A 26,031-nucleotide genomic window follows, 5' to 3' on the forward strand; every position below is an offset into this window, starting at 1 on the left:
GCTGTCCAATTTATTTTCTACCGGCTGCACAACCATATTCATTGCATGTTTTCCAGATCTCCTAGTAACACATTTTAAAAGATCAACAGGGACTGAAGTGTGCCAGTTAGTTAATTAGTGACATTACTAAGGGGATCCTAATTTTGTATGGTCCCTTATACTATGGGGCACAAATAGGGCAGACTGTGGAACCTGGGAGGATTTCCTGCCGCGCCTAGAGCAGGCAGCAGCAGCCCCCCAGTATTAAGATGGCGGCCGCACTCGGGGCAAAGCCATGCCCCCTTCGCCCTTCGCCACCCCAATAGCGGGTGCCCAACGGCCCGCAGGCCGCTCATTGAACCAAACCAGCGGAGCAGCCAATGCTGCCTGCCTCTGGTTAAACAAAATAGAGACGGAGCCAGCGGCAACATGCTGAGCCGTGCTACGTCTCACAGCACAGGCGGGACCAAAGTTTCTGGCCTCGGCTCTGCTAAGGCGCGCGGCCACGCCGGGCACCACGTGGAGGCAGCATCGGAGGCGGTGGATACCGCCAGTTGCCTCCGTACAGCAAAGATAAAGAGCAGGACTGACAGCCACGGCCATAGCTGCGGCCCTGCCCTACTGTGCAAGCGCTGCCTCAGGCCTTGTCCGCGATAAGCGCAGCGGCCTGCTCGGGGGGGGGGGGCGAGAAAGAGTTGGGCAGCACAGGAGCCTGCTGTTTTAGCCCAGCAGCACACATAGCGGGCAGTGTTAACAGGAGTGATGGGGGGACATTTTGAAGGGCAAGAGGGGGAGACCAGGAAGGAATCCCAGGGGTATAGAAGATTGAGGGAAAGCATGGAAGAATAGGGGAAAAGAATGAAAGTATATGGTAGGAGAACAAAAGAATAGCTGGAGGGTAGAGAACAGGAGAAAGAGAAAAGGAAAAAAGGAGATAAATACAGGAGATTCACATCACACTTTGTACTTCCCTGTCCTGGAAAAAAACTGTAACAAAGAGGCAGATTTGCATACATCACTCCATTATATACTCTTAGACCACTCCTCATGAAACATTTATTGGCTACATAAGACCAGCTACACTTAAAGTGGCAATAACCAACATGTTATTAAACTGGCAACACTCAAAACACTTGTGGTTTAATGTCCCTTAAGCTTAAATTGACAACCTTTGGTCTTACTTAGGTTAGTATGGAGGTAGTTGTGTGGGTGGCTGTGTAATATCTCCTCACAGGTGCTGACTGACCCTCAATCAAGGTGACAAGTATTACAATGGTGAGTATACACTCCGTGTGTGTGTCCTGTCCTTGTCCCCTTCCTTCCGGTATCAGTGATCCTTGCACACCCACATTTCACCCTCAGTGCACAAGTACTATTAGGTGATTCCTGGGTGGCTGAGGCACCAGTGCTTGTGATAACCGTTTATCCTCCCAGTGAAGGTCACCATCACCCGTGACTATTCCCTTGCTTGTCACCCTAAAGGACGAAACGCGCTGAATAGTTAATTCTATTCTTTTTTTCCTTAGTGACAACGGCCGGAGGTTCCTACTGATGGTCTTCAATGGCACCTAGGAGGAGGACCCTACTAGGGACACTATGACAGTGAGCACCTGTCAGGGATCTTCTCCCCCCGAGTTCTAACATTTCAATAATAAATATTCTATTAAATACTTACATTAGAGACATAAGAAATAAAACTTATTGAAGCACCAATAGCACAATGCATGTCAGTATCACCACTGTGTAATATAATTCTCACATTTATAATGGTGGACGCACCCCATAATATTATTTAGGTATTTGAACTACAGAAATAAAACATAATCAATATTTTGGAAAACTGGGTCCATTTAAGGATCACTCAGTGACCAGACTTACCATCAGTGTTCCCCCTGAGATAAGTAACACAGGGCCTGATTCATTACAATTGCTATTGCGATCGTAGCTGCAATTACGCACGGAGACGCACTGCGAAAATATGCTAATGCTTGCAATCACAATCCCGTTACAGCCTAACATAAGGACGCCCACTTCACCTTATTCACATCCGTAACACATTGCAAGTCTGCAAAACCATCGGTAACATCGAGCACCATCGGATCCTAACACACAATTACAGGTCTGACTCAGAATTTGCTAACCTCATCACATGCAATGTAACCTCAGGCCGTGTCATACTTGCCAACAATCAGCTCCCTCCTTCCAGGAGGGAGCTGATTGTCGGCTAACAGCGGGGGTCATGTCCGGACAGCTGTGACACGTTTGGGGGTGGAGCCGAGAGCGGGGCTGTGCGATCGCACCATCGTGGCCCCGCCCCCTCTTCAGCACTGTGAAGCAGGGACAGGGCCACGATGACGCGATTCAGCGTGAATCGTGTCAACAGTCTCCCCGCTGTGGGGATTTCTAGTGTATTCTGGGGGGAGGTCGGAAGGGTTGGGGAATGTCGGGATGCTTGCCTGCCTTTCCGGGGGGCCGGGAGCGGCACCCAATATTCGGGAGGCTCCCGGCCAAATCAGGAGGGTAGGCAAGCCTGAGCTGTGTACAGGGCTGCCATCAGAAATTGTGGGGAGAGAATAGGCAGGGCCCCCACCAAGGAGGGTGGGGGGGTTGGCAGAGGTGGGTGGAGCTACACCAGAGGGTCGGACACCAATTTGCGTAAACCAATTTGAAAAGCAGTAAAGCAGCATATATATATATATATATAAAAGAGAGTCACGAGCGGCACTCACAGGTCTTAGTAACAATAGTAGTAAATAAAGAGACACTACTCCATATACTTATTTACTGCAATTGCTACTAAAACCTGTGAGGAGGGGGCACGACAGGGAAGGCTGGTAGGACTTGGGAGAAGCACAGGGCAAGGAAGAATGGCAGGGACAGCTTGCTGGACTGCGGGGGAGTAGTATGGTACCTTTTTTCGATTTTTTTTCAACTGGCTGCGCTGGTGCAGCCAGCCAACCAGAGTCAGCGCTGAGAGAGCAGAGAGAGGGAGGGGCTGGGGTGGCTCTAGTAGTAGCGCTGCATCCGTGCATCAGCATTTCCAATATGGCGTGACTGTGAGCCAATCACAGCTTGCGGACCAGCAGCCAATCAGGAGCGGCTGCTCCTGATTGGCTGCCGGTCCGCGAGCTCCTGCTGGCTTGCGGCGGCACAATAAATGACAAGCAGCCGGCAGTGTTGTATTTCCATTGAACAGGGCTGCAAGTGCAGGACTGCAGCACCCGGGCCCCCTCTCTTTCCGCTGTCTCCGGGCCCGGGACTCGAGGCCTGCCAGTCCCCCCCTGATTTCGGCCCTGGCTTTGTATGGCATCGCAGTGGCTAATTTATGCAGTTGTGATCTATGATGAATCAGGCCCAATATAGGGGTACAAATTCAAAAGATTTAGTACACCCACATGTTTCCAGTTCTTAGTGAAGTGCTTGCAGTTTATTGTCTCATTGTACAAGTTTTAATCTACATTTTTTACTCATAGTCATTCTTTCTACCATGGAAATCACATAGAGGGCCTGATTCAGAGCTGCGATTTTGCATGGGTCGCAATTGCAGAAATATGCTAATGTCTACAAACCTTGCACAAGCATAGAGACGCTCACTGCTGCCTTCTCATATGCATCCGATGTCTCACACCAGCATAAACATCGGTAACATCGATGTAGATCGGGCAGCCATGCAGCATAGGTGGCAAGTCTGACCTGTCTCAAACACAGCGACTGACACACAGAGAGCTCTCATGCTGCGAAGGAGATCGCAATGGATTATTTATGCACACCCATGAAATGGCATTTAAACGGTCAGACACACCTGCATATGCCTAGTCGCCCCCCCGTTACCTCCCCAAATGCTGACTACCTGTCACTCACTCTGCGATTGACTCCTCTGTGCGAGCGCAGTCACAAAATAATCTATGCACATGCACAGTGCAGCTTACATGCATGTGCGATGGTAAACAATCGCTCAATCTGCATAAATATCAGCATGGCGTACATCTCTGTATAAGGCTCAGAGTTCGGGAAGTTCTTTCCAACACTGTTGCTGAAGTTCTCACAAATGTATTGAGCTTATTGGTTAGTTGTTTTTACCCTTCTGTGCAGTTTATCCCAAGCCAGCTTAATTGGGTTTAACAGGCTGATTCAGCCTTGGGAATATAGTAAGATATAGCAAGTAACTGTGCACTTTGGTAAAACCATGCTGCACTGCAGGTCGGGCAGATGTAAAATGTGCAGATAGATTTAGATTTGGGAGGGATGAGCCCAAACTGTCATCTAAATTGCAGTGTAAAAATAAAGTTGTGCAGTATTTGTGGGCTACATGCAAAAGCAGCCAGTATTTACCACACAAAATATATGTATTACTATTTGCACCCCTTACATTCTAACATGGTTTGTCCAGGTTCACAGTTACTTGCTATATCTTACTCTATTCCCAAAGCTGAATCAGGCCCTAAGTCTGGAGACTGTGCGGTCCATGCACCCCAACGCCAAAGGAAAAGAAAATTTATTAAACAAGTGCAGGGGCAAATACAGGATTTTCTGAGGGAGAGGGAGGGGGTTTCTAATAAAATAATTAAAATAAAATAAATATATATATATATATACTGTGTGTATATATATATATATATATATATATATATTGTTAAACACACACATACACATATAATATATGCAGCATAACACACATGTACATGTATATATAACACATATACATATATCCACGCTAACATAGGTACATACACATACATCCACACAAACATACATACACATATGTACACTCTAACACATACAGATATATACATACGCATATATACACACTAACACATACAGAAATACATACCCATATATACACACTAACACAGACATATACAGTACATACACACTAACACATAGACATATACAGTACATACCCATATATACACACTAACACATAGACATATACAGTACAAACACACTAACACAGACATATACAGTACATACCCATATATACACACTAACACAGACATATACAGTACATACACACTAACACATATACAGTACATACCCATATATACACACTAACACAGACATATACAGTACATACCCATATATACACACTAACACATAGACATATACAGTACAAACACACTAACACAGACATATACAGTACATACCCATATATACACACTAACACAGATATATACAGTACATACACATATATACACACTAACACATAGACATATACAGTACATACACACTAACACAGACATATACAGTACATACCCATATATACACACTAACACAGACATATACAGTACATACACACTAACACATATACAGTACATACCCATATATACACACTAACACAGACATATACAGTACATACACATATATACACACTAACACATAGACATATACAGTATATACCGATATATACACACTAACACAGACATATACAGTACATACACATATATACACACTAACACAGACATATACAGTACATACCCATATATACACACAAACACAGACATATACAGTACACATACACGTATATACACACTAACACATAGACATATACAGTACATACACATATATACACACTAACACAGACATATACAGTACATACCCATATATACACACAAACACAGACATATACAGTACACATACACGTATATACACACTAACACATAGACATATACAGTACATACACATATATGCACACTAACATAGACATATACAGTACATACACACTAACACAGACAAACACAAAAATATTTATTACTTACACTTCTGCACAGCACCTGGTTGCTAGTGGGTGGCTGGCATCATGCATTATTAGGCCCCGCCCCCAAGGAACGACGCGATTCGCGGTTGTTCGGGGGCGGGGTTTGACACTGGCTCCACCCCCATTTCAAGCCGACTGAAGGGGGAAGTAGGGGAATCGTGAAGGAAGGGGTTTCTCAGGTTGGTAGCAGCGCCCCACTCCCTTTTCACTCAAGGGGGTAGTGGGGGCACTGCGGGGGACTATGCAGCAGTTGCAGGAGCAGCACTGGACCCCCTCCCTTTCTGCCAGGGTCCGGGCCCGGGACTCGAGTACCGGCAGTCCCCCCCTGATGGCGGCCCTGCGCGCATGCGTATTAAAAACCCTACGCATGCGCAGATGGGCGAACATCGCTCAGAATGAGCGTACTGCCGCTTACGAGCAGCTCTGAATCAAGCCCTTAGCCCATTGCTTGTTCCCTGAAAAAGGTGTTTTCTTATAACTGTAACATTTACACAGTTTTGGCTAAGCTAAACTCTTTTCCATATCCTCTAACAGCTCAGGGCTTCCCTGTGTAAGGTTATTAACTGGACTTGAATTGCAAAAAAAATGTCAATAAAAACTGAAAAAATGGGGGTGTTGTAAATCTTTTGACCCCTAGTGTAGATATTAAAGTATCTTGGCCAAATGTAATAGCCTGCGATTTACAGGAGCCAGCACAATTCTGGTGAGATAGTCACTAGGTTTAAAGCTGATATTGCCTTTAAACTAATTATCACTTTAAATGTAAAGACTATCTCGCCGGAATCATGGCGGCTTCCACAATTCGCTTGCAATTACATTTGGCCCTTATTTGCAACACCCCTAACATGAGATAAAGGGGCTGATTCTAAATTTGGAGCAACGTAAACTAAAACAAAGCCAGTAACTTTGCACCTGGACAAACCATGTTACAATGCAAAGGTGCAAATGCATGTATTTTAGTAAACTCCCTAATGGTTGATATGTGCACTATACCTTACAGACTTAAAATGACTAAAAACGTATCTAAAAATAAACACACGGACAACAACAGTTGGATTTAAAATTAAAGGTCAATTTTACTTGACAACAGATTATTAATAATTAATTAAATATTGAATTTGGGCTATCGAATTAGACCATTAGATCTTGCCAATTGAAATTGATTGTGAGCTTAAAGTTAGTATGGTGGTGGACAACAAAGAACGGACACTCCCACAAAAAACAGGCAGACCAAACACATCACTCGTTAGAGTTCAACTCTCCAGAAAAAGCACGCCCGGACGGGCTGTGTCATTTCCCTGTAGGACATTTTGGCCTATAATTGAACAAGTAGAGCGCACCCATCTAACTTGTATAACGACTAAAAACACACTACCGTTCTTTCCACCACAACACTCATAGCAAACAAACATGCAAAAACAAAAACATTATTTCCAGAAACAAAGAGGCTGAATCTACTGTATGCATATCAGACCGAATATACCAGCAAGGCCACACCCCCTAGGAACCCTATAGGCTAATTCTAATGTCTGACACTAACAACAACATTCTCATAGGTATACTGCTATCACAACCACGGGGTTTAACCTGGCTCAGTCAGATTGCACCTGCCTTACGCTGTCCTTCTGAATGCAGGGTAAATAATGGCTGATTTAGCATGTAGCCTACAAATGCTGGGCAGCTTTATTTTTACACTTCAAATTAGAGTTCAGATAGGACATGCCCCTCCCAAAATTAAATATCTCTGCATATTATAAAGCCGCCCCACCTGCAGTACAATATGGTTTGTCCTGGTGCAAAGTGATTCTTTTTTCTTTGCGTTGCACCCAACTCTGAAACAGCCCCAGAAAGTTTTTGAGATATCTCAGGAATAAAAATACAGTAGTTTTTATTTCATAATTTCCTATCTTTTTGACACTAAGGCCCCCATTTCCAAACGAGTTTTATAATCAAAACGAGTGATAAGTTTCACTGTGTATGATAAATGGTGCTCCAGCCAATCAGCTCCCTCCCAACTGTAATTTTTCTAACAGTTGACAGTTGGGAGCTGATTGGCTGGAGCACCATTTATCATACACAGTGACATTTATCACTCATTTTGGTGATAAAACTCGTTAGTAAATGAGGCCCTAAGATTGCTCTATTATTATATTTTGCTAAATTTTAATAATTTTGTATATAATTTTACTGATATAAAATAAAAGCTGAATGTAACCTGTGGATCACACTATAGCAGCCCATTTTTATTGTTTTTTACAAGCAGACAGGTATCACCTGACCCTGATAGGCTAAATAAGTACAGTAATTACATATGAGATTTGGGTGACACATTGGACCCCAAAGATTCCCATCACAGTGCTTGGGACAGGGCCCACCAGTAATTTATATAAACATGGTTGTATTATAGGCACTGTGGGTAACAGGCAGTGACACTGGGCCTACAGCAGCTGGTGATGTCACAAAGCTTTATGATGTCATAGAGCTGCTGGCTCAGTTGCTTACCTGCATAAGATACGTTTGTGTGTTTTCACCTATTGCAGTGTGAAGGCGATTTTATTCGTGCTTAGCGAATTTTTCTTTATTTTTCTTGATTTATCTTGATATGAGATCAAGAAAGAGGAAAAGGCGACCAGATAACAACAGGTCTCCTATTAAGGAGAGTAGTAGGAGTAATAAGGAGGATATCTGTGTGGGAAGAGGAGATTCTCCCAATATCACAGAGGGAGGAGATATTGAGGTGAGAGAGGACCATCAGTGTAAGAACAACAGGAACCAGGCTAGAACATCAAAGCAGCCAGGTAAGGCCCCTAATAAGAGGCCCAAGGTAGACAACACCATCAGCAAGAGATCAGCTGTAAAGAGACCCTTAGACAAGACCGGGGACACTGGCTGCAATAAGAAAAAGAAGGAGGAGCTGAGACATGACAGCCCAGGAGAGGGACCCAGTGCTCCCATCATAGAGCTCACAGCTCGGAGGGGCAATAAGAGAACTCACAAAAGTGAAGCCCCAGACCATCAAAAGAAATTTAAAAAGGGAAGAGCAGGTAAAAAGCCTTTTGCTTGAAAACACTAATAAGGGAGAGATGTATCAAATTGTCTAACAATAAAAAGCTTTAAAATGACAGAAGCTGATTGGTTGCTATAGGTTTGATACATCTCCCCCCACATGTAATGTAATAGAGAAGTAAGTGAGGTGTAGGTTAGTACTTACGTGCAATACAGTGACGTCATGTTCTCACCTCTCACCACCATTCACGTCCTTTCCCTATCACCTAACTCTGCAACATCTTTATACCTTGTTATTACTATTCTGCAGCACCTGTGACTGTTACATTGTCCTATCCAATGCTGGCAGCTATTCCCTATTAATTTATTTCATTTCTCTTACACCCCAACAACATATAATTAGGCAACATAACAATATTCTTACCAGATACTATATAATACAGAGTATAAATACTTTCTATGATATAATTATCTCAAACCTTTAAATGAAATATTGCCAAATATCTATGTTTATATCAGTCAATAAATGTGATTTCTCTTTATGCCACAAGGTGTAAGTGGGACCCCTCCAGCCAGCCCCCCGGAAACAGCCGCTGCCTCTCATATATTGGAATGTTTGATCTACCACAGTATTATTGGAGAGGGTGGTTTCGGGAAGGTAAGTGATTAGTACATATTTGGTGACTTACCTGTAAACAATGCAGCAAATATATCTTAAGAACTTTGCTTTAATAACTATATAATATAATTAGGAATGTGCGCAGGACCATTTTTGCCGGATTTGGATTTGGTTCTAATTCGTCGTCTTGCTTTGGATTTGGATTTGGATTTTTTTACAAAACTTGACAAACAAAAGCTAAAATCACATAAATTGGGCTTTTTTTTCTTCCTAGAGTATTATTAACCTAAATAACCTTGATTTCCAGTCATTTACAGTCAATTTAGACCATCTCACAGTTTAAATTATAGTTTTCACCATTATTGGCCAAAGGTTGCAGTGATCTGACTGGTTACCAAGCGACAAAGCAGCGGCGCAGACACCACAGTATAAAGCACATCAATGACAGATTGCCACACAGCAGTGGCAGAAATGAAAAGTAGTGCACCCACCCAGTGGGGTACGGCCAGCAGAATCACAGTACTTGTTTACAAAGTGGGCTACGGCCTTAGGAGTCACAGTGCACAATCTTATTCACATTACACAGCACATAGAGGGGAATTCAATTAGAGGCGAAAAGCCATATTCGCCTGTTTTTTTGTGAAAAATTTGCCTAAAATAAATTCGCCAAATTCAATTCCAGGACAATTTCGCCTAAGTGGAAACAATTCTCCAAAAATGATTCTCCAATCAATAGCTGGTGAAAACAAATGCAAAATCTTTATTTTGGGGTGCAAACATGGGGAAACAACTCAGACCCCTTGGGACAGCCCCCAAAGGACAAATACGCAAAAAAACCCAGAAACTAAAACCTAAGAACACCCCAAAAAAGGCATGTCATTTTTGGGGTGTAAATTTAAAAAGTGGGGGGATAAACATTAAAAGTAGCGAAAAATACTTCTTGGGGGTCCACAAGTATGGGTCAGGTGTTTTTGGGATTGCAGGTGCATGCAGCAGGTGGATATTCATAAGAATATGCTAGCACCCATTTTCAAGCTCCCCAAATTTGTCTGGACTACTTATTTTCACCAAAAAATACAGCTTTATGCCATTCTTCACCACTTTTACAAAGACGCTAATAGCAGCCAATTTACACAACTTAAGTACGCAAAATAGTTTTATTAGGGCTATTAGTACACATCTATATTGATTCCCTATGTTAGTGCATCTTTTTCTGGGGTACAGACTGATTTCCCCAATTCTTTCAGTACTTTTCACCTGTTCCGCATTCGCCTATTTCCGTGTTCGCCTGTTTTGCAATTGAATTAGGCGAAAAGCGGGGACGAGCACGGAATAAATTCGCCTCTGAAACAGGCGAATGAAGCGAACAGTCGGACAGGCGAAAACTTCGCCTCTAATTGAATATGGCTCATAGTGCCCCTGATTCACATTACACCATAAAGTAGTGTCTCTTATTTATGTTACGACACAGTAGTGCCCCTTTTACACAATGCCCACAGTAGTTACCCTTTTACACAATACCCACAGGAGTGCTCCTTTTACACAATGCCCACAGGAGTGCTCCTTTTACACAATGCCAACAGTAGTGACCCTTTTACACAATGCCCATAGTAGTGACCCTTATACACAATGCCCACAATAGTGACCCTTTTACACAATGTCCACAGTAGTGACCATTTTACGCAATGCCCACAGTAATGACCCTTATACACAAAGCCCAAAGTAGTAATGCCCCTTATACAATGCCCACAGTAGTAGTGCCACTTATACAATGCCCACAGCAGTGGTGTCCCTTACACAATGCCCCCAGTAGTGGTGCCCCCTATGCAGTCCCCTTAGTAGTAGGGCTCCCTATGCAGTGCCCCCAGTAGTAGTATGCCCCCCAGTAGCAGTGCCCCCAATAGTATGCCCCCCAGTAGTAGTGCCCCCATTAGCAGGCCCCCAGTAGTATGCCCCCCAGTAGTAGTGCCCCCATTAGTAGTGCCCCCAGTAGTAGTATGCCACCCAGTAGCAGTGCCCCCATTAGCAGGCCCCCAGTAGTAGTGCCCCTATTAGCAGGCCTCCAGTAGTAGTGCCCCCAGTAGCAGTATGCCCCCAGTAGCAGTGCCCCCATTAGCATGCCCCTAGTAGTATGCCCCAAGTAGCAGTGCCCCCAGTAGTAGTATGCCCCCCTAGTAGCAGTGCCCCCATTAGCAGGCCCCCAGTAGTAGTGCCCCTATTAGCAGGCCCCCAGTAGTAGTGCCCCCAGTGGCAGTGCCCCCATTAGCATGCCCCTAGTAGTATGCCCCAAGTAGCAGTGCCCCCAGTAGTAGTATGCCCCCCTAGTATCAGTGCACCCCATTAGCAGGCCCCCAGTAGTAGTGCCCCCCAGTAGTATGCCCCCCATTAGCAGGCCCCCAGTAGTAGTGCCCCCAGTAGCAAGCCCCAATAGTATGCCCCCCAGTAGTAGTGCCCCCATTAGCAGGCCCTCAGTAGTAGTGCCCCCATAAGCAGGCCCCCAGTAGTATGCCTCCAGTAGTAGTATGCCCCCTAGTAGTAGTGCCCCCATTAGCATTCCCCCAGTAGTATGCCCCATAGTAGTATGCCCTCTGTAGCAGGCCCCCAGTAGTAGTCCCCCATAAGCATGCCCCCAGTAGTAGTATGCCCCCCAGTATCAGTGACCCCATTAGCATGCCCCCAGTAGTATGCCCCCCAGTAGTAGTGCCCCCAGTAGTAGGCCCCCAGTATTAGTGCCCCCATTAGCAGGCCCCCAGTAGTACTTACCTGAATCCCCGCTCCTGTCTCTGTACACTCTGCTCTACTCTGTTACGCGTGGAGGGAGGCGGAAGACAGAGCTCATGAGTGAGCTCCAACCGTCTTCCTCCGTGCAGCAGCCAATAAGAGTCTGCCTGACTCTCATTGGCTGCTTTTACAAACACACAGCTGCCGCTGGCGGCTGTGTGTTTGTGTCTGTGTAGGGCAGACAGCTATCACAGTGGTCTGCCCTACACTAGAGGAGCCCTGACGTCGGATTCTCTCATGAGAATCCGACATCAGGAGGCTGCGGCTCGGCCTCTAATGGGGATCCGAGTCAGGCAGGGAACACTCGAACAGGGTTCGGGTGGACTGGGATCCCCTATGTTCAGAGCGGTTTGGATTCCACAGAATCTGTACCGCTCATATCTAAATATAATTATCATTACATGCACATAGGTGTTTACATTGGGAGCTCTCCATTAAAAATACAATGGGGCCTATGTAACAAGGCAAATATAGAGGATACAGTGGCACATTCCCACACTCACCTCCATATATGGTTTTGGACTGTTGCTTAGTACAGCTGACAGGGGTGTGGCCAGTGTAGGTGTCAGGGCGGAGCTAGGGCACACATGCATGGCAATGATATTAGTTATTATCATACAGCCTGTTGTACCACTCCCTGCTTTGAAATCCTCTGTTACCTCTGAGGTGCTAGGGGACAGTTCTACTCTGCGTTTTTGTATTGTAATAGGCCAATGTTAGATATGACATACCTCCCAACATTTGTGACTGGAGATGCGCGCCCGAAAAGGGGGCATTACGAGATGGTAAAGGGGATGTTGCCTAATGGCACACCCCCATTTACATCACTAAAAGGCGTTCCCAGCATCTCCGAGATGCTGGGCTGCCCCCGGGCTTCTCCCCCATGCTGTGAATAGATGCTGTGCTCTGCATATCCGCTGCTCTGCTATGCAGAGCAGCAGTGTATGCTTCCCCCAACTTCCCCCTACTGCTGGACACTGCGGCCCATGGGTGGGACAGCGGGACAGTCCCAGAAAAACCGGACTGTCCCGCTGAATGCGGGACAGTTGGGAGGTATGGATATGGTGCTGTCTGCTCAAAACTGGGGCTCCATTGTTCTTACATTTTGTTGCCCAGAACAGTCACCAAATAAGCTCACTTCAATGTCCTGCTTGTGTACAGGCTATTACAGAGACTATAGGGGCTGAGAAGCTGGTGATGGTTGGTATCTCAGGAACAAGTGAAGACCCACAAGGATCTACTAGATGGGGAGATTGGGCTTTCTGTAATAAATGTTGGGCACAAAAGATCTACAATCCTGGGCTCAGGGAAGACGCTCATCCCCTGTACTTTCCCTACGGGGTGATGGGACGTTCTCACCTTGCTGTTGTCAATTTATCTTGCTGTCTCCTGTTTGTACAATGATCTTTGGGAGTGTCAACCAGGCAGGTTCCACAGCTAAATAACATTGCAAATTGCTTCTAACTCTTATACCCTGTCCCACCAAAAACCCAGCTGTGAGCACTGAGCACAGAGTAAGCACGGGTCAGAGCCAGGTTTTACCCCTTTTACACCAGCAGCTGGACCTGAGTTATATCCCGGGTCCGGCATTACAGTGGACTTTGGAAGCTGATGTATTCTCCAAGCATTACTGAAGCCAGGCCATCCCCTGGTTTGAGGAATGACCCGGGTCATCGTGACTCTGGTCATGCTGTTTATAGTGGACCGATACTCAGTTCCTTTCTGATATCAACTCTGGTCGTGACCTGGGTTAGATTCCTCGGTCACTTGACTTGGGTTATTTTTCCAGGACCATTTTCCACTCAGCAGTGACCTGGATCGACCCGGCAATAACCAGGGTTATTGCAGCAGTGGGAAAGGGGTATTCATACTAGTAAAATTATCTGTCTCATGCAGGTACTGCTGGCATCCCACCCCAACAGCAGAGAGCAGCTGGCAGTAAAACTGGTGAAGAAGAGGACACTACTAAGGGGCAAGAACCCTATATTTATAGAGCGGGACATCCTGCAAGTCACTGGCAACAGCAGTTTCTTCACCCATGGCTATGCAGCATCCCAGACCCCGGTAAGAGTCTCTGTATCTGTCATAATTGAAACTAACTTCTGAATATCACAGCTTCTGTAATATAAGACAATTATTTTACCATTATTGGACCCCCGCATAATTCCAATGGCACATATTGTATGACGCATTATTCTGACACAGAGGTTTATTATCCTAATTCTGTACATTTGTGTAGTATCTGGGATCCTTCATCCCATGCTCCTCACTGTCCAACACTGACTCAATCACTTACCCCGTGTCCTGTGGACATTATATATGTAGAGGCCCATCTCAGACAGAAGACGGGCTGTATACAGCATATACATTGGGCCTCATTCACATCACTAGTGGTGACTGAGTATTACTGATTATAATCTGCTGTGTGTCAGAGTAATGTCCATAATGTAACTTATATCATACTCTCTGATTCCTATACAGGAACACATCATATTCATCATGGAGTACCTGAGTGGGGGAGATCTATACCAGCTAATAGAGAAGAGTGCCCCATTAGGTGATGCCACTAGCAGGTAAAAGAGAACGTGGGTATATTATTACTATTATTATTATTGATATGACAAATAGGAACATCAGTGTTTCCATCCCTGCACCTGGGCTGTAGTAGGACCCGGCCTATGCGGCCTAACAAATCCAGGATGGGCCTTTATAGGTGTCCATGGTGACAGGTCTGTGTATAATACAGAGTCTCCTGGACACAGGGGCTCCATTGTGTTACTCAGCTATACAAAGAGCATGGGCGGGATGCATCAAGGGCAGAAATGTGGTCGAAAATGTGCATTTCTCATATGCACCTAGCCTCGGAGGGCGCGGTGGGTAATGACATCTTCCTGTTGGGATTACCAATAGGAGCCCATGGGCTTCTCTCAGCAGAGTGCTGAGAGAGGTTTCCAATCAAATCCTTCCCAGCATTCTCCACAGCACATGCCAGAGGGGCTTCTGGGTCAAAGACCCGAATGTCCCTCCATCGCAAAGGGACGCTCTTACCGACAGAGCGGTCCTTTGCGGTGATCGTCATGCATACCAGCTATACCAACACCAGCATGCATGCGATGACCGGTGGAATGCATCGCGAGTGCAATGCATCATGCATCCCGCCCCATGTGTGATAATAATATGTCACGTGTCACTCTTATACTCTGATACTATATCAGGGGGAATGTACTATCTCATTATTGGTCATTTTACTTTAAAAATATTTGCTATTAATATTTATGTTCTTTCTTCCTCATCAGATTTTTAACAGCAGAAATCCTTTGTGGGCTCCAATTCCTCCACTCAAGGGGCATTATCCATAGGTAACTCGTTATTTCTAATGATCACATACAGTAACCCCCTATATGCAGTTACAGTATAGCTATTATGTTGCTGGGGGTCAGGCTATAGAGAAGTGTCTCTGCCCTTTTCTGCAAATGGGGGATCATTCATTCTTGAGTTACATGATATGTAGGGCGAGGTTCTTGTGACTGCTTCACACATCCTCTTATCTCCATCTTTATCCCACCACATACATAGGGGCCTATTTATCATAGATTTCCCCTGAAAATACCAATTTTTAGGTGGTACCTGCAAATATTAAGTAACCCCTGAATGTATGTATAGGGAATCTCAGCACATATTGGGGATATCTGCTGCAATCCCCCAGTTTAATCACAAAAGCAGCCGCCATAGGTTTCTATAGGTTTCTATGGGGGCTGCATACTGTATATGCCGATTTTACCAAGCTCTGGAATGTGAAGTATTCTGGAGCTTGGCCCCATTAGCTAACACCATCTTCAGATAGTTATTGGGAAAGGGATCCATAGGATGTCTGCACGGCAATGGCTGCCACTATAGATATAGATAAGAAATTATGTTTATTAGGTCTAAAACCTGATAACTAATAAATAGGCCCCATAGTGACTCTATGCAGCTGTCAGTCACAGTGATTGCCTCCCTACAGTCACCATGTTTTACATCACTGATCCCTTTTTCCCACTGTGACGCTGACATGGTTCTTATTGTGTCTCTGGGAATCTTTCTCTGTAACAAACAGTTATACAGCTGGTAGCTGTCTGACAGGCAGAACTTACACTCATTCTCCTCACAGGGACATCAAACCGGAGAATGTGCTCCTAGATGCTGTTGGCCATGCCAAAATTGGTGATTTTGGCCTTGCAGTTAAAAACACCAATGGCCAGAAGATATCAGGAGCTGCTGGGACGGTGGGTTACATGGCCCCTGAGGTGAGTAACAGATTAATTGTCTACAGGCTTCTCATACTGTATCTCCATTTCACTATTAATCGAACAACATCTTGGTTCTTAATGATATCTAAACACAGGGTCTTAGTCAGGGATGGATGCAGGGTCTGAGTCAGGGATGGACGGAGGGCCTGAGTCAGGGATGGACGCAGGGTCTGAGTCAGGGATGGACGCAGGGTCTGAGTCAGGGATGGACGCAGGGTCTGAGTCAGGGATGGACGCAGGGCCTGAATCAGGGATGGACGCAGGGTCTGAGTCAGGGATGGAGGCAGGGTCTGAGTCAGGGATGGAGGCAGGGTCTGAGTCAGGGATGGACGCAGGGTCTGAGTCAGGGATGGAGGCAGGGTCTGAGTCAGGGATGGATGCAGGGTCTGAGTCAGGGATGGAGGCAGGGCCTGAGTCAGGGATGGAGGCAGGGTCTGAGTCAGGGATGGACGCAGGGTCTGAGTCAGGGATGGACGCAGGGTCTGAGTCAGGGATGGACGCAGGGCCTGAATCAGGGATGGACGCAGGGTCTGAGTCAGGGATGGAGGCAGGGTCTGAGTCAGGGATGGAGGCAGGGTCTGAGTCAGGGATGGACGCAGGGTCTGAGTCAGGGATGGACGCAGGGTCTGAGTCAGGGATGGACGCAGGGTCTAAGTCAGGGATGGACGCAGGGTCTGAGTCAGGGATGGAGGCAGGGTCTGAGGCAGGGATGGACGCAGGGTCTGAGTCAGGGATGGATACAGGGCCTAAGCCAGCATTGTGTGGTATTGCACAGCTGCAGGGAATTAGCTGTGCAATACTGTACAGCTGATATACTAATGCAGCAGGAAGCGTCTTGTGTACATAGAGGCCTCATGACAGCATCGCAGATACAATTGCTGTGCCCTAAGACGCAGCATCAGATCTTCTTCAAGACAACCTGCAATCTAAGTAACCCTGAGGTTACTCAGATTGCACCTAGCAGCTGCGTAGTCGAGGCCAGGAAGTTTGTGTTGGAAGACGCAGACCCTGGCCTCAACACTCCTGCAATAATGGGACAAGACATGGAGGCTAGCTCCACCCACTCCCTGCCCCCAAATGGCCGCAGCCTGTGAATCAGTCTCTAGCTTTGGGGAACTGTGAGAGATCTTGCAGTAGAGACTGGCGCCTGTGTAGTACAGATCCTGCACATGCACCAGTCTTCTAACATCGCAATAGTACACATACCATCGGGTTTGCATATTACTTTGAATCAGGACCGCAATGCAGATGTTTGCGCAATTGAGCAATTATCGGAATCTGAGCATGTATCAAGTTCCATTACCGCCAGCTGTCGGAGCGACTATTTTCTTGCAGTGTGATTGACAGGCCGGGTACATTTGGGGGGAGTAAAGGGGGAGGCATTTGGTGACCATTTTGGGTGCATGTCGCTGTCTGTGATCCTGTACACAGAAAAATGGTTCTCAGTTGCCGTGGACACTCTGTGTGACAATAGGGTTACTCAGAAATCCGATAATCAACTGATCTATGACTAATGCTGGGTCTTTGTACAGTCACTTGGATTTGTGAAGTCACCGGTGAGCGGCTCAATACAAATCTAGGTGACTGTGACATTTGCATATTCTTGCACAGTCGCTGTGTACACATTTGCAGCACGATTAGGGTCCATCTCTGAATCAGGTTATAGTCCAGAAGAATATTTTCAAGAGGAAGAGAAGTGACACAAAATTATATAAGTACAGACTAATATATCCAAGTAAGCAATGTTACATAGGGGTTTATGCAGAGGTGGCAGCTGTTGCATTCGTACTGTAACTGAGATTTTGGATGCAGCGAACTTGTGAAAATATGTTAATGACTCAGCCACTGTCTTGTGTACAGAGATGCCCCACCGGCCGGTGTCTCGGATGCGCCGCTTACATACAATAGCCCCAACATCGGTCCCAGAATTGAACTTCTGAGCAACCCTATGGTGTCTCATAATGTCCGTCTCAACTAAGAGGCCGGGCCCAGTCCATCTGCAAACAAATGCGCAGAGACTGACTAGGAGGGGCCCAGAATACGGTGGTGACATGCCTGTGTTTTTGTATCCTCACCCCCGTTACCTCCCCCCATCGTTACTAATCAATCACAGTATGTGGAAAAAAATCGCTCCACTGCATTCACCTCTGTATTAGGCCCGTAGTCACATGGGCTGTAATTATTAGGCAGTGAAGTGGAGTTTTTGGCCAGAGAAAGAGGCTATCACCGCTTCTTCCTATATAAGATGTCACATTGCATATCACTGTGATATGCGGCAACATGGTGTGGGAACATTGTTATTTATGAATAGACCCAAGCATTGCAATGTTCACTTAGCATAATTATGTAGAGATGAAAAAAGGAAAGAGGGCCCTGCTCTCACGATCTTATGATCTTTAGGGGATATGGGTGAACACAATAGGGGGCAGAGGGTAAAGTAGAGATGGGCAGAGACTATAGAGGTAGTAGGGAGGGTAGTAGGGTAGAATGAAAACAATACATGTAAAGTCTGGGAAGCAGGTGAAAGACTAATGGAGTGAGGGAGGGAGTTCCAGAGGTTAGGAGAGGCCCAGGAGAAGTCCTGACTGTGAGAGTGGGAAGTGGTGATCAGGGAGATTAGCAGAGAGATGAGGGTGGGAGGAAGCATGTGAGGAGATGAGGCTGGAGATGTAGGGAGGTGAGGTGTGGGTGAGAGCTTAGTAGATGAGTGAGTTTACATTAATAAAAACCTTTTACCAAAGCGTAAAAGCCTATACCAGGAATGATTCAGTAACAATATATAGTAGGCAGTACAGTGTATGAATGGCTTCCACAGGGTATTCATTCCCCAAATGAGTCTTATGACCTTGTGGTACATTCAGTCAGGGAGCTCTAACCCCTCTTGATGTTCCCACTTCCATATTTAAATAGCTTCCAAAAAGATGGCCAAGCTGTCCTTCCTCTGCAGTCCCCCAGGTGTACTTCTGCACGCTGCAGCTTATCCAGCACTTCCTGTGACATAAGCGGCTGAAAGTATCAGTAGCTTCCCCGTCACTTGTGTCTTCTGTCTTCCATCATTCACAGAGGATTCCACTGACGAGTAATGCTGCCAAGTCTCTCCACCCACTAATGTGCCAGCATCACGCTGCAGCTCCATGTATACCAACTGCTGACTACTCTACTGGGCACCACAGCTTTATGTACATGATCATATTCCTATATAAGTAACCATTGCACTTTCTCCATATTTATTGCTGTGATTGCCTCATTTGCCTCGGTGTTTGCTTTGGCTCTCTAGTATAATATACACGGTCATTATTTATCATAACAGTTATTTTAATTTAGTAATTGATTTCTCTCACATAAACCCTCAGCTGAATGCTGTCTGTGTAATTGCCTGTATATGTTCATTGATATTCTTCCTTCCATCAGATGTTTCATTGTGCACAAAAAGGAGAGGTGTCAGCATAACCCGGTGCCTCCTGCCAGGTTGGACAATGTACTAATCATCTGTTTCTCCATCATGTTTTTACAGATGCTTAGAAAGAAGCCGTATGATGCCATGGTAGACATTTTTTCCTTGGGTGTCATGGTATTTGAGATGGCCACAGGAGACCATCCCTTTTACTGTGGTGAAGAGTCTGTTGAGGTTATAAAATCTGTCCTCAACGATAACCCAGTCTACCCAGAGGAACTCAGTCCTGGCATCACTAACATCCTAAAGCGAGTGAGTATGCAGTATACAGGCTTATCACAGGGTCAGGAGATTATACAGTCACAGGGGAAATAAGGCACAGGTCTGAGAACATACATTAATACTAATGAATACACTCCCAGCAAATGTACAGCCATGGCCAAATGTTTTGAATGACAAGTATTGGTTTTCACAAAGTTTGCTGCTTCTGTGTTTTTGTCAGATGTTACTATGGTATACTGAAGTAAAATTACAAGCATTTCATAAGTGTCAGGCTTTTATTGGCAATTACATTAAGTTTATTTATGCAATGAGTCAATATTTGCAGTGCTGACCCTTCTTTTTCAAGACCTCTGCAATTCGCCCTGGCATGCTGTCAATCAACTTCTGGGCCACATACTGACAGATGGCCGCCCATTCTTGCCTAATCGATGCTTGGAGTTTGTCAGAATTTGTGGCTTTTTGTTTGTCCACCCACCTCTTGAGGATTGACCAAAAGTTCTCAATGGGATTAAGGTCTGGGGAGCAGGGCTGTAACTAGGGCACCGCAGGACAAGCGGCAATGTTCAGGCCTGTTAATTTTCTGTTTATTATCATTCTCACTTCTAGCTTCCTCTTATTTCATCCAAGCATTTTCTGGCCTACCCCATCTCTTCCCTGGTCCTTCCCCATGAGGCCTTTCCCCTTTTTTTGGGTGCATTATGTCCCTATTTGAAAAATAGGGGGTGCTAATGTCCTTTCTGGCTCAGGGCACCAAAAAGTCTAGTTACAGCTCTGCTGGGGAGTTTCCTGGCCATGGACCTGTTCCCCTAGCCACTTAGTTATCACTTTTGCCTTATGGCAAGGTGCTCCATCATGCTGGAAAAGGCATTGTTTGTCACCAAACTGTTCTTGGGAGAAGTTGCTCTTGGAGGATGTTTTGGTACCATTCTTTATTCATGGCTGTGCTCTTAGGCAAAATTGTGAGTGAGCCCACTCCCTTGGCTGAGAAGCAACCCCACACATGAATGCTCTCAGGATGCTTTACTGTTGGCATGACACAGGACTGATGGTAGCGCTCACCGTTCCTTCTCCAGACAAGTGATTTTCCAGATGCCCTAAACAATCTGAAAGGGGATTCATCAGAGAAAATAACTTTACCCCAGTCCTCAGCAGTCAATCCCTGTACCTTTTGCAGAATATCAGTCTGTCCCTGATGTTTTTTCTAGAGAGAAGTGGCTTCTTTGCTGCACTTCTTGACACCAGGCCATCCTCCAAAAGTCGTCACCTCACTGTGCGTTAATATGCACTCACACCTGCCTGCTGCCATTCCTGAGCAAGCTCTGCACTGGTGGTGCCCCAATCCCGCTGCATCAACTTTAGGAGACGGTCCTGGTGCATGCTGGACTTTCTTGGGCACCCCGAAGCCTTCTTCACAACTATTGAACCTCTCTCCTTGAAGTTCTTCATGATCCGATAAATGGTTGATTTAGGTGCAATCTTACTAGCAGCAATATCCTTGCCTGTGAAGCCCATTTTGTACAAAGCAACGATGACTGCATGTGTTTCCTTGCAGGTAACCATGGTTGACAGAGGAAGAACAATGATTTCAAGCACCACCCTCCTTTTAAAGCTTCCAGTCTGTTAATTCTAACTCAATCAGCATCACCTGTGTTAACAAGAGAATCATTGACATGTCGCCAGCTGGTCCTTTTGTGGCAGGGGTGAAATGCAGTGGAAATTTTGTTTTTGGGATTAAGGAGCTCATTCAGACCCACTTGCTAAGATGCAAACGTTCACTGCTGCCGATGGTATGCAGTGTGTATGCATCGCAGTGCGCATACCTTAGCGAAAGCTCACAATGTGTTCGCTCACTGCGCATAGACAGCCCAGCAGAGTGAGTGACAGGGGAAGCAGTTTGTAGGTGGTAACAGGGGCTGGCCATTAAAAACAAGGGAGTGGAGGTGCAAACACAGGCATGCCTGAGCATCTCAACTGCATTTTAGAAGTGTGCATAATTATAAGACAGCATCATAGTACACGTCACCTGGCTTGTATTTACACAGAAGTGCTCGCAGTGCTTGCGGCAGGGTATGGTAATGTACCGATGGTTGGATACACTTCCTGGGCATGATGTGCACAAGTGAGGATCTTAAGACAGGCTGGGGGGTGTCTGCATACACTATGTGATCGCTCTCTAAGAAATACTGGGTGTGCAAATGCATTGCTGTGCGATTGCACTGCCTACGCAATTTGCATACACATCTAGCGAGCTTCTCTGAATCAGCTCTTAAGTTCATTGTCATGGCAAAGAGGGACTTTGCAATTAATTGCAAATCATCTGATCACTCTTCATGACATTCTGGAGTATATGCAAAAACTGAAGCAGCAGACTTTGTGAAAACCAATACGTGTGTCATTCTCAAAAGTTTTGGCCATGGCTGTAGTTGTAAGACAAAATGTAATATTTTATATATGTCACCCTGAGAATAAAGTAGCATAAGGAAAAGGAATGACATTGGTCAGCTAGTACTTATCTACCATTAACACTCTATACTTTTCTGTTTATTCCTTTGATAGTTCCTATGCAAATCCCCAGAAAGAAGGCAGCGACTATATATTAACATCAAAGATCATCAGTTTTTCTGGCCCATTAACTGGGAAGACCTGGAGGCTGGCAGGATATGTCCCCCATTCATAATGCCACCGGTAAGTATATGTACAATATAGGAATGTACACAATATGTGCTCCATCATACAGTCCTATTATCTCATAGACAATGCTGGTGATCAGGAGAGATGAATGTCATTGTACAAATGGTCACACAAATGCCAATCTAGAGGGACAATGGGCCTGATTCATTACAGATCGCAACTGCAACAGTGTATGCAGATCGGCCGATGGTGCGTACTGCGCATGCACTGCACGAGTTAGCATTGCGATCACACTGCGTTCACCTACACAGATAGGAATCCATCGCAGAGTGAGTGACAGGCCGTGAGCATTTGGGGATGGTGGCGGGGGAGTGGTTGGTGAAACGCAGGCGTGTCTGTCCATTTTCATGGGCGTGCATAAATTAGCCACTGCAACGACATACACAGCTTGTGCACACACTGCGTGCGATGAGGTTAGCAATTTCTGAGTAAGGTCAACCCTGCTGTAATTGTGCGTGAGGGGCCGATGTTACTCGGTAGCAGTAGGCATCTCTATGCTGGCTGTGCGATGGCATTGAGATGACATTCATTAGCATATTCTCGCAGCGGACAAGTACATGCAATCTCTTACTTGTCATCCTTGCTGGATCAGGCCCACAGTATGGCTAAATTACTGCTGTAAAAATGTTGTGGCCAAATGCAGAATGTGGAGAATATTTTGTGGAATGTTTTTGAAATTCAATTGTAAACACATGGACAGTATATGTTTATTATCAGCCGTATATGTTACTTTCAGCCAATTTATTGCAATCGGTGGCAAATGCAGAATTTCTAGAGGGAGTTTAGAAATCCTTGATTTTGAGCGAGTGTGGCCAGTCCATGGAGAGGGCATCATTAGCACTTACACTGTGTCATACAAAGGGCCTGATTCAGCAAGGATCGTAACTGCTAATGCAATAGCGATTATGCACGCAGTCTCACTGCGATAGTAGTATGCTAATCCACTGCGATCACTATGCCATCGCAGAACATAAGGACGCCCACTTTACCTTACACACATACATATGTACTGTTTAGTACAACTGCAAAACCATCTGTACTATTGAGTACCATCGCAGCCTCATGCACACTTGCACAAGCTCTGACCTTACTCAGGAATTGCTAACTTCAGCTCATGCTATGAGGCCTCAGGCTGCATACGGCATTGCAGTGGATAATTTTTACACGCCCAGGCAACGTCGTTCCAACGCACTGGCACGCCTGTGTTTCGCCGACCACCCCGCGTGACCACCCACAAACGGCACTTTCTATCAATCACTCTGCAATGGATCTGCATAGTCACTGCGATCGCAGTGTTCAGTTCACACACTGCGTTCCATGCGCAGAATGCAACGATCGGTCGATTGCGTAAGTAATCTCAGATGCGATCGGTAGTGAATCAGGCCCAAAGTACTGTGTGTGTCATAATTCTGACATATAAAAGGCCAGCAAACATAGTTAACCCATTAGATGTGGCAATAGGGCCATCCTGCCTGAGCTGAATGTTTTTATTTCAGATGTGGGCACAATTCCAGAGTATTGGAGCAAGTCCGGGAGTCTAGGCGAGCAGCAGAAGAACCTAGCACTGCCCTGGGCATATATGTACACATTAGTTTCCTTGTGCACTTGATTAATGATCCCTATAGATGGTTTATAGTAGTGCACCCTTTAGTGCATGTTTTCCAGATCTCCTAGTTGGTGCACAGGTGTATTTATTTCTGGCTGACACATTAAAAGATCCACAGATGGTGCTGACCATTTCTGATACTGAGAAGAACATGCAACACTAGTATAATTCTATTAGTTTACTATTTCTATTGTGGTCATGGTGTGGGCTGGAGAGGGGCAACAAAAAAAAACCTTGCATTTGCCTATGGCAATATTCTTCCTTTCACATGCAACATGCATTGATATTGTAGAAGGGTAAATCCAAACTAAAATGTAATTATACAGCAACCCAAAGTCAGTGAGGCATCTAGTTACCATTATACATATATCTATATCTATACATTTATCTATAGTAAGCAGAGTTTGCACATTACATAATTATTTTTCATTATGACACAGTGACAAAGAGCCCCATTACTGTGTATTTATTTTGTGTTTACATGATGGATCTGATTTGTCTCCTTTTCCTAGACCCCAGTTACCACCTGTGAACATCATAAACTGGATGACTTGGTACCACCTCAAGCATCACGGGAGCCACCAATATCTAAGGTGGAGGAGCGCCGGTTCCGTGGATTCTCGTTTGTAAGTGACCGGTGGAGAACCATGGACAACCAGTGATCGGCATAACATCCTGCCTGGTTCCATCACAGCAATTTTCACCTGCTGATTAACATCAAATACAGCAATACCATCTGCTGAATACCAACAATACAGTAGTAACATCTGCTGTTTACCAACAATCACAGTAGTAACATCTGCTGTTTACCAACAAACACAGTAGTAACATCTGCTGTTTACCAATAATCACAGTAGTAACATCTGCTGTTTACCAACAAACACATTAGTAACATCTGCTGTTTACCAACAATCACAGTAGTAACATCTGCTGTTTACCAACAATCACAGTAGTAACATCTGCTGTTTACCAACAAACACAGTAGTAACATCTGCTGTTTACCAATAATCACAGTAGTAACATCTGCTGTTTACCAACAATCACAGTAGTAACATCTGCTGTTTACCAACAATCACAGTAGTAACATCTGCTGTTTACCAACAAACACAGTAGTAACATCTGCTGTTTACCAATAATCACAGTAGTAACATCTGCTGTTTACCAACAATCACAGTAGTAACATCTGCTGTTTACCAACAATCACAGTAGTAACATCTGCTGTTTACCAACAATCACAGTAGTAACATCTGCTGTGTCCTCCTCAAGTCTGTAGCAGCATTATTTCTTGCACCTGGATAATCTCGGCATTCCATAAAACTGGCATGTTAGTTGCAGCAGCAGTTCCTCTGTACTTCAAAACTTGGGACAGCAGAGGTAATATTTTTATATACAATCAACTCTATTACAGTATTTGACTAAATTATAACATTTAGATTGTAGAATGATTTGCTGTGTACACAACTCTGTATTTGCTGAGGTCCACCAGTCACCAGCATCTCTACACCCTAATCACACCATGTACAGGATGTGTATAATGGTGCACACCCCAACACAATATACCACATTATAGTGACACTGATGTATCTATGGTCAATATTCCAACAAAATTACTAATAGGAAATAAATGTT

General features: G+C 45.1%; 1 protein-coding gene across 1 annotated transcript; it reads left to right on the forward strand.

Moving 5' to 3' along the window:
* Positions 1 to 408: 408 nt before the first annotated feature.
* On the forward strand, positions 409 to 25,064 carry LOC148517509 (protein kinase C delta type-like). The gene is made up of 10 exons (XM_088478581.1): positions 409 to 541; positions 9,292 to 9,398; positions 14,037 to 14,204; positions 14,622 to 14,697; positions 15,000 to 15,013; positions 15,453 to 15,499; positions 16,291 to 16,426; positions 19,944 to 20,135; positions 22,662 to 22,790; positions 24,915 to 25,064. The coding sequence occupies exons 1-10, from the start codon at positions 409 to 411 to the stop codon at positions 25,062 to 25,064; spliced, it is 1,152 nt and encodes a 383-aa protein (XP_088334707.1).
* Positions 25,065 to 26,031: the final 967 nt, after the last annotated feature.

This window comes from Taudactylus pleione, unplaced genomic scaffold (assembly GCF_031769625.1).
Source record: "Taudactylus pleione unplaced genomic scaffold, aTauple2 ptg000215l, whole genome shotgun sequence".
Lineage (NCBI taxonomy): Eukaryota > Metazoa > Chordata > Amphibia > Anura > Myobatrachidae > Taudactylus > Taudactylus pleione.